General features: G+C 31.6%; 1 protein-coding gene and 1 non-coding gene across 3 annotated transcripts; one reads left to right on the top strand and one right to left on the bottom strand.

Annotated features, from left to right (window-relative positions):
* Nucleotides 1-204: 204 nt before the first annotated feature.
* On the bottom strand, nt 205-276 carry TRNAA-UGC (transfer RNA alanine (anticodon UGC)). The gene has a single exon. It is a non-coding gene; the product is annotated as a tRNA-Ala (tRNA).
* A 250-nt stretch (nt 277-526) lies between these two features.
* Nucleotides 527-7,935, top strand: LOC145732818 (pre-piRNA 3'-exonuclease trimmer-like). Of its 2 annotated transcripts, none has more exons than XR_014179063.1 (9): nt 527-714; nt 2,013-2,156; nt 2,391-2,625; nt 2,695-3,310; nt 3,361-3,641; nt 3,710-3,796; nt 3,890-3,984; nt 5,893-6,006; nt 6,844-6,963. XR_014179063.1 is itself a non-coding variant. In XM_081985327.1 (9 exons), exons 2-9 carry the CDS (start codon nt 2,026-2,028, stop codon nt 6,905-6,907), a joined length of 1,608 nt encoding a protein of 535 aa, XP_081841453.1. In that variant the 5' UTR covers nt 536-714; nt 2,013-2,025; the 3' UTR covers nt 6,908-7,935. The 2 variants fall into 2 exon arrangements, 1 of the variants encoding a protein (XP_081841453.1); XM_081985327.1 differs by having other exon boundaries at nt 536-714; nt 5,908-6,006; nt 6,844-7,935.
* Nucleotides 7,936-9,501: the final 1,566 nt, after the last annotated feature.

Here is a 9,501-nt window from a genome sequence, read left to right as displayed (position 1 = left end):
ATAAGTTCGGTATAGCTACCTGCACGTAAACGGGCGTTTTGCCAAAAAATCGTCGCGATGACCACTAAAAGCGAGCCAATTTTTTGCATGGGAAAAAATCGACCCAAACATTTTTCATACATTGTAATTCCCTAGAATTTGCGTTATCCCGCAACTTGTTACACATTATAAAAAAATATAAAATAAAAAAATTTGAAAAAAGTTTGGAGATGCCGGGGATCGAACCCGGGGCCTTTCACATGCAAAGCGAACGCTCTACCACTGAGCTACATCCCCTATATCTATATAATCTACATAACCACAACAGTACCTTACGAGTCTTACGACACGTTAACGTTTTGTTATATTAAAAAAACTTACCCACACTTATGTTATACTACCTCGCAAATACAGTTTATAAAAACAAAAGGTAAAAACGTTCTTTTACTCAGCTTTACTACTTATTTTTATTTCTACTTTCCGTCATTCTGTGTATCTCATCCAATTCATTTTGCTTAAAGTCAGTTCATTGATATTAGCAGGCGTAGAATGTCAGAATGTGACATAACCTAAGTTTTTTCTCATAACCCTACTTTTCTGGTTAATTTTTAATGTTTTAAATCCAATTTATATTTATTATAAAATATCCAGGTTTTCTACTTCTGTAGTCAGGTGTCGGAAGTGATTTAGGCGTTTTTCTTACCATAATAATTCTTTTTAAAAAATATTCAGAGGGTAAGCTAATTTTATTCAAGAGTTCGATTTAGTTTTAGTAGTTAAAACATTTTTCAATATTGTAATGCTTATAGTAAACAAATTTTACTATTGAAAGGAATTAGAAAGTATTTGAGAACCATCAACCATCTCTAATGAAAAAACTAAGGCCCGAAAATCACCATAATTGAACATTTGACTGTAATAGTGGATAAAGTGAAATCCAATACAAACAACACTTTTACACAGGTTTTGTTCAATTCTTTGATAAACCTTCTTTCTGTTGCAAGTATTATCACATTCAAAATTAATGAGGAATGGAAATTCTTCACAGTTGCAGAATGTTATAGGAAAATCTTATTACATAACCAAAATTTAATTTCCCTCATAGCCAAGTTTAGTTACAGGGCAAAAGTGGTGAAAGTACAGTAATTGTTCTAGTTTTCCTATTATAAGATATCAATGTTAACAAAGGGGATGATTCTATTAATCCATTTTTACACATCTATCAGTACCTTTCCCTACTAACTTATAATACCTTACCTTACTTATAATTTAGAATAAAATTCTTCCCATAATAATAGTTCATCCGCTCTTATTAAAGTGTAACCAAAATGTTTCCCTTTTATGAATGAATATAACTGAATAAGAACAATTTAATTGATGCAATGTTTTCAATAAAATAATCAATAAATAAAGTCTCTAAAATTAACAAAAAATGATTAGAAACAGCAATTCTGAATTTATACGAATCTACAGGGTGTTCTATTTATAATAACAAAGTTGATGCTACTTTTTAGTACAAATGATGAAACCAGTTTAGATCAATAGTGTGTTGCTCATCACCTAAACATGCAAACTATTTTCCATCCACTGTTGGACACCCTGTATATTAGATTGTAAAACCCTCAACTTAATTAAAAAGATAAATTTACTTACTCATCAAAAGCTTAAATGTAAAAATAAAGTATAGACTGCTTCTAGAATTGATAACTTTAATTACAGCAGTTATCTTTATCTACAGAACAGTTAAATGCAGGTTATTCTCTAAGTATGTTACTGGCAAAATGCCACAATTATACATAATATTATAGACAAGGCATTTTTTAATCTACTTTCACTATATGATGTTTTTCAGGACCTTAGCATAACAAAAAAGATCTTTTGAGAATTACTTAATTGGAACATGAAATAAATTAAACTTATGGAGTAGGTGTAATACACTACCAAACATCAAAGTAGTATTGACTGAATGTACTGACAAAAATAAAAGTATTTACTATGATAAACTTGTTTTACTACAAGGCTTTTTTTTGCAGAGACAACTGAAAAATGTGTGAAGTAAATGCAAGAAATTTTAAACACCTCTATCCCGAAATCAAGAAAAGACTTGAAGAGTCAAAGTTTTTTAGCATTGACATTGAATTCAGTGCTTTGGAACCTTTGGCAGATCAAAAAGCTAGGTAACCCACTAATTATTATTTAATAAGTCGTAATAGTTCAAATTTAATTTAAATTCACGTGCTTGTATTAGTAGTAACTTATTCACTACAATAAAATTTGCTTAGTGTATTGGACAGCTTAAAACGTTTTAAATTTGCTTTTATGCTATCAAAACTAGTAATGATTTCTATTTATATGTGCACCCTATTTGAATTGGAAATAGTCCAGTTTTTAGCAATTAAAATAATTTTTAGTTTGTTTGATACCCCTGCAGAGAGATACGCAAAAATGAGAGCAAACGTCAACACAGTTATACCTTTACAAGTGGGTCTGACAGCATTTAGTTTTAATTCGCAGAAAAACAGCTATTCAGGAAAAGTGTACACGTTTTACGTACAACCTGCATGTTTTCAATACATTCATCGTACCTTTTACCTTCAGACAAGTACAATTAACTTCTTAAGGTTATACAATTTTGATTTTAATAAGGTATGTTTTAGAAATTCTAATCAAATGGGTATTCTACAAAAATGTTTCACTTCTAAGTTCCATTTTTAGTTCATTTATGACGGAATTCCTTATATTAATCGAAGTCAAGAAGCAACTCTTAGAGACAAAATGTTCAGTGATGCATTGTCAGAAATAAATAATGCTTGCAGAGCTGAATTGGAAGAAATTATTGAGAAGACAAGCGGTTTAATCCGATCGTGGTATGACAAGGCACAATTAGGGGAGAGATTAACAATCCCATCAGTTTGTACAGATCGATATAGCAATGACGAAACTCTGTACTTTGTACATAAAATGTTTCGAAGTAGATTCGAAAATCTGTGGACTGTTGTAGAAAATGGAGAGTTTATTGTTAAGAAAGTATCCAAAAGCGACTACGAGAAACTGACTAGCAAATATGTGTTGGAGAATGAAACAATCGATAATTTATTAGGTTTTGCAAAAATTTTTCGGCTTCTGGCTACATTAAAGAAGCCAATAGTAGGTCATAACTGTTACCATGACTTGCTGCTGTTGATTGATCACTTTGATTCACCACTTCCAGAAAAGTATAGCGAATTCAAAGAGTTAGTTATGCAACTATTTCCTGCAGTATTCGATACCAAATCCATATCATACGCTATAAGACGCAATGTTCCAGAAGATAAGCAGTGGGACGACAAAAGTAATATGTCAGACCAAGCCTATATTGCAATAATTATTAAAGGTCTTTAGGTTTGAATACGCTATTTGACTATTTCAAAAATAGAATCGGTCGGTTGCTGGCAACCAACACCCCACCAATAGAGATTGAGGATTTGAACACTGAATATGGGAAATTCCATGACGCTGGTTGGGATTCTTTTTGTACTGGTTACATTTTTATTAGACTGGCCCATTTAAATATTTATAAGAAGTACCCTATTTCAAAGCAATTTGTTACTAGCGAGTTGCTAAGTGGACTGGAGGAGTACAGAAATAGAGTTAATATGATTCGAGCTTCCATTTCTCATGTAGTAAGCATAACAATAGGAATTTTTATTATATTTCACTTTGCCGCCCTTTATAAAATGTATATTTGCAGAATTTAGATAAAGCTGATCCCCCATGTATACGACCTCCCTATTTGTTGATTGAATCAACTAAGAACAAGCCTCTAAATGTACCTCAAGTAAGTAAATCATAACTAGTTACGGTAAGTAGTTTGTGATGAGTAAAAAAAAACAGCTTTTTCTTGACTTTTCATAACTAAGTGTCTTTTCAGGTTACTTCCCTGTTAAGTACGTACGGCTTTATAGAAATTAAGAAACTCCCCTACCAAACCAGAAAAGCCCTGATAGCTGTCGACAACTACGGGAAGTAAGTAAGACATTTTATTACAAAATAAACAAGTGCTTTGATGTCCTAGGTCAGTTGTTCTATAAAAATACATTAGACGGTTACATATTTGTCAAAATAAAAAAATTATTGGCGTTGTACAGAAAACTGCATTACCTCATTAATAATGAACAGGTGCGGAATGATTTAAATACTGCGCTGTTTCAAATTAACGCTAAAATGATTACGATCTTATTAAGTGAGCCAAAAAAGAATATTAAAAAGCTTCATCGATTTGTAGTCCGATTAATATTGAATTTTTTTGAATTGAAAGACAGAGCAAACATACTAACATCCAATAATTCCTCATTGTTATGGAAAAAGTTTGCAATATTTTAAATGACATTTTATTAGAAAAAACGTGGGCTGTGTTAATGTCTGCTCTAAATATGCAATAAATCTGCCAAATTGGTTGAGCAATATTTAAACTCTAGTGAAAGACGTTCTATGCAACTATGTTGCAGCTTTTATTGAACACATCCAAAACAGCTGGACTAGTCACTAATTGACATTCCTTTATATCTAGAATAACACATTAATTAAATCTCATTAATTATAAACTTATGTTTATTTTGATTGTAATAATTTTATTGCTTCTGAAATCGTACTTTATTTGATACTTTTTCCATTACAATTACGTTTTTGCACATTCAAATTGAATCCGTACTATTCTGGTAGTGGAATTATTTCAGGTGGACCTACGTAAATTTGAATGTGGCAATTATGCGAATTGGAAACGGGACAATTTTCTGGATCCGACGCACTCGGAGGCTTTAAATATAATGCTTCTAGACACTTACGTGATATGACACAATACATACGTTACGAAAAATAATTAATCAACCTGTCATCGCGTAACAATGAAGCTTTTTCAACAATTGCTAAAAAATTGATTTCTTAATAAACATTTGTGAAATTCTTTCCATCAGGCCGTTGAAAATATTTCGTTTTTTTCAGTCACACCTTCTGTATTTAACAGTTTTGAATGGATAGCTGAGGTGAAAATTAAATATTTATGTATTTCATTAAACAACCGCTGAAACTTACCATACAATTTTTATTCTGGTAGTTTCTAAAACAAAATATACTCCGTGGATTATACAATTTATTGTCAGCTATTTTTAAACTTTTTGCTAATTAGTAATGATTCTTAACATTCTTTATTGGCATTACTCGTTAATGATTTAAAAAGAACGAAGGTTGAAACGTTATTAAACCTGAATAAAAAAAAATGCTGATTTCTAAATATATAAATGCTGCTACCACTCTAGTAATGACGTATTTAAGTTACGTGTACGATTTTCCGCTGAAAAACTGATGTGAACTAATTGATCATTGCCAGTTTTTTATTTCATCTCCTTTAAAATTTACCATTCCTAATATTATTGTAGCGTTATTAAACAGTCCTAATCAACGAATAAAACACCTTATATTAAGTTGGCAGTTGGAAAAAGTAACTCATTGCCAACTTAATGTTTTCGTCTCTTTGATTAATTTTCTTTTATTTATTATTGGATTTATTGCCGGTTTTGTTTCTCTTGCCAAGACAATTTAAAAAAAAGTGTCAAATCTTCACTGAAGCTTTAGTGCCGATTTTTATAGATGGTTTTGCGAATAAATGTACTTAAAATTTACATGTTTACTTGCTCTAAAATCGCTATAAATTCTTTGTTTTTAGCAGTGCATTTTTCTTTGACACGTCTCACATTATTATCTCATCAAAGAAAAATTCTTCCTAGATTATTCTTGTCTCTGAAATGCATTAGGTGACCTACTCTAAAAATTAAATGGAACGTGTGAAGTGCATTCGTTATTTGCTCGGACAGACTGTACCAATTTATAACTGACATCACAAACCACGCCTGGTTGAGCCCCAAAAACTGATAATAGTTAATTCTTTTGCAGTGCCAGAAGAATTTTGTCGTCATTCAAGAACAATCCTGAATACCACATATGCAAGTATAATACACTGAAACATTCGCCGGTAATTAAGGGAGTATTAATGTAAGTATACAAATCAAATTATCATTAGACGTTGTAGGTTTAGTTTACACATTTTTTTTAATGGTCATGTACTAGTAAATCAAAGATCGACACATCATGGTCAAATATTGGAAAAAACTGAATAGATATAATATTTGTTACTCTTGTGCTACTAAACTAATGCTACTCTTGCTGGTATAAATTGTCTCACCCTGTAAAGGATGTCAAAATTAGTCTCAAAAATAGCTTTCAGCGTGCTGCTTTTTCTTTGCCATTATATTTTATTACAAAAAGCCAAGAGTTAACATTTTAAAAATCCAGGATATTTTATAGTTTCAATATTAATTTTTCAGACCAGTCACTTTAATTGTTATTAAGATTCAAACCAGGATTTGACGGTTGCGACATCATCTGCATTTCTTGTCCGATATGTAACAAAATGTTGACGTCATAACAGACTGGTATGGCTAGGACATCTAATTTAACTAACGCTTACTTGAAAAATAGCTCTAATTTTCTTATGTTGCCAAATATTTAGCCAATAATTATTGAAAAAAAAAACGCAATGACGTATCCACCACCTACTGTAAATTACTCTATCTACACTAAAAGTAGCCTTCTCTAAACTATACTAAAAACTAAAAAAATCGTGTTTTCTCAGATAATAAATTTCCTGTTTTAAATTTTAGACAGTTAGATCAAAAAATGCATCATTATTGAAATGTTTTCAGTGAATTTAGGCCACAAGTATCAAGTTTGCTTCGTTTCTGTTAGTTTTATTGATATGTCGATCAAACAGTGTCACTTTGCTTTAATCGATAATTCAAATCGTTAATTAATTTTTTGTTGTTGTTTCAGTGGCAGTCTTGCCGTATCAAGCCTGGCATTTCTATGGATTACCTACTCAGTGGCCAAACAATGAGATATGAGTACTGTTTTATCAACCAATTAAACAGTGGTTTGCACAGTTTAAAAATAGTGCGGTTTTCCACTTTTTGTTTAAACGGCGGAACAAAAAAAAGTTTAGACAACTGTTTTAAAACAACTGCACGAGCGGAAAGTATAACAGAAATAGACTCAAAATGTACAGCGTGGATTGTCTGCCAAAAATTCTAACTTGATAAGAAAAAATCCATTAAATTTTTTTTTCTCGGGTAACGTTAAAATGATTTATTGATTTTGTGGTCGGGTTTTTCGGTACGCACATTTTTATACAACATTGACATTGACTGGTTTGTTATGCGTAGTCGGTATTTATCACGGGACTCGACTTATTATGAATAGATTCGGCAAACTTTCTGAAACAAATTACAGGGCTGGCAAATAATAAGGAGCACGTAATTACGCGCAACTATCTGGTTTGAACTGCCACCACTAGAGAAAATAGCATATTTTTATAAGCCAACTTATTACCTCCGATGTATATTTATGGGTCAATGAGTCAATATCAAGCAGAAATAAACCAAAAAGTGGCAATGGCACTGTTTAATGTTCTAGCTGGGAGTTATTTTTAACCGGGAGCAACATATTTTAATGATATTTTAAAGATAAATAGTTCATACGCTCATATTTGGCTGAGGCTTCCACGTGACTGACCAGGATTTTTGCTGCAGCTTTTTATAAAATTAACGAATCGTTCCAGACTGCAACTCATACTGCATTGTTTGACCGTTGAAGTTTTTACGAGCGAATACCTAAACAATAGTCTGGTAGACGATTAACAGAAACCGTTCAATTCTATTACTTACAGCTGAGAATGATTATCGAATGGAAATTCTCGTAAAATATGTAGTATTTGTTTAATGAATTAAAATTAGTTTGGCGGTTCTGTAGGTCAAATAAGTAAATGTAATCAAACTTTTTTTGTTAGTGTATTCAAGTATGAATCTAATAGAAAAACGTCACTGTAATCTTGTTGACAAACTATGAAAAATAAAAGGTAAATATTAATCAGCTAAAGTTTACTCAAGGTTAATATTAAACAGAGGACATAGCCCCGAAACGTCTATTTGCACATAGAGAGTTCGAAAGGAGCGTCAAAGTGGATTTACGCGAGTTCTGTTTTTGTCATAGGATGAGTTGCTTGGGTACCGAAATAATTTTAATGACGTCAAGATCGCTTATTTTTATAACATCATATTGAACGGGGCAAATTTTTATTATAGAACAAAACTTTTCGAAATTTATTGTTTCTAAAAAAATTGTTTATTTTGGGGTTATCGCGTTTTGTGGCTAATCTGTTCAATTTCGTCTATCAAAGTGCTATAATAGACTCGTGTGTAAATACACAAATCGTATATTTCATGAATTTTTCTGTAAAATATAATCAATTTATATAAAATGCTATGATTATATTGGGAAAATAAAAATTAATAATCAAGCTAAAATTGATGATGGTATCGTAAAGTTATATAAAATCACTGTACAAAAAACGTTATTTCTACAAAAGAAAATAATAATAAATACCAAAGTGTTGGAAAAATTCTGACCTCGTCTCGGGGACAGCCAATTTTCTTCCACCATTTATATTTATTTTAAGGATTGGAAAATGCGACCTTTGCCAAAAATTCGCTCGTCTGAAGCAGATATTACACAGGGCTATACCAGTTTTATTACAATATGTTACGTGAGAATTACCGCGGAATAATCTGAATTGTTTCAAATTTAAATTACTATTACAAAACCGTTTAATAGCAAGCATATACGATATGTAAATTTCAGATAATTCAAAGTACACTAACGATGACGCCACAGTCCAAAAAGCATTGTTGCTATAGTGTAGATAAAAAGAACAGTCAACTACTTAAAATCGCTAAGCACATATTGCTCTTATAGTTTAATTACTGCATTACAATGCTACATGCAATTGGCTGTAGTGTCTTCCGTTTTTTAGGTTAGAAATGCAACCTTACCTAGAAACTTTTAATTAGCCAAAATACTTAAAATAAATGCTTCGAACACGGTACTGTCTCGCTAATTATTCATTACATCTTGAATCTATTTTAAACGCGAATCCAGGCCTGCTCTTTTTTTAATAATAACATTGGCGGCCAACAAAAATGCAAGGTTGAGAAACTACGTATGACTTTGTATTGTACAGGATGGTGGTATTAACGGTCAAGAGAACGTCAAAACTAACACTTTATACCCTGTACACATTTGTCTGTGATAACTTCGTTACCACAGGGTGCTGAATTTTGAAAGTTATTGTTTGTTTTAGCGCTTTCTAGTGGTCCTGAAAGGTGGTTGGTATATTTATGGGACACCTTATAGTGCCTTCTTGAAATCACAGCTCGAATAAATGTTAAGTTGGAGTATGTCACTTTGGAGTACTACATTGACAAAATAGCATTTTTTACAAAATTCGACCTTTTTTGAATTCCAATCAGTTTCATTCAAAATGACAAAATACTACAAATTGGACAGCAAGTTTCCGAATTAGTCCATCACAAATAGCACTTAAAAACCACCTTATTTTTTCACTTAATACCACAAATTTCTGTGTAAGTATGGGCA

This window comes from Ips typographus, linkage group LG8, assembly GCF_016097725.1.
Source record: "Ips typographus isolate SLU linkage group LG8, UJ_Ityp_2.0, whole genome shotgun sequence".
NCBI lineage: Eukaryota > Metazoa > Arthropoda > Insecta > Coleoptera > Curculionidae > Ips > Ips typographus.
The sequence above is the reverse complement of the archived record's forward strand: the minus strand, read 5'-3'. Positions and strand labels throughout refer to the sequence as shown.

What these genes read in the sequence shown, in the direction of transcription:
- LOC145732818 (XM_081985327.1), top strand. Translation starts at nt 2,026, where the DNA reads ATGTGTGAAGTAAATGCAAGAAATTTTAAACACCTCTATCCCGAAATC. An exon ending in GAGCTTCCATTTCTCATGTA is followed by an intron (nt 3,642 to 3,709) that starts GTAAGCATAACA and finishes GTATATTTGCAG; the next exon opens with AATTTAGATAAAGCTGATCC. An exon ending in GTAATTAAGGGAGTATTAAT is followed by an intron (nt 6,007 to 6,843) that starts GTAAGTATACAA and finishes TTGTTGTTTCAG; the next exon opens with TGGCAGTCTTGCCGTATCAA.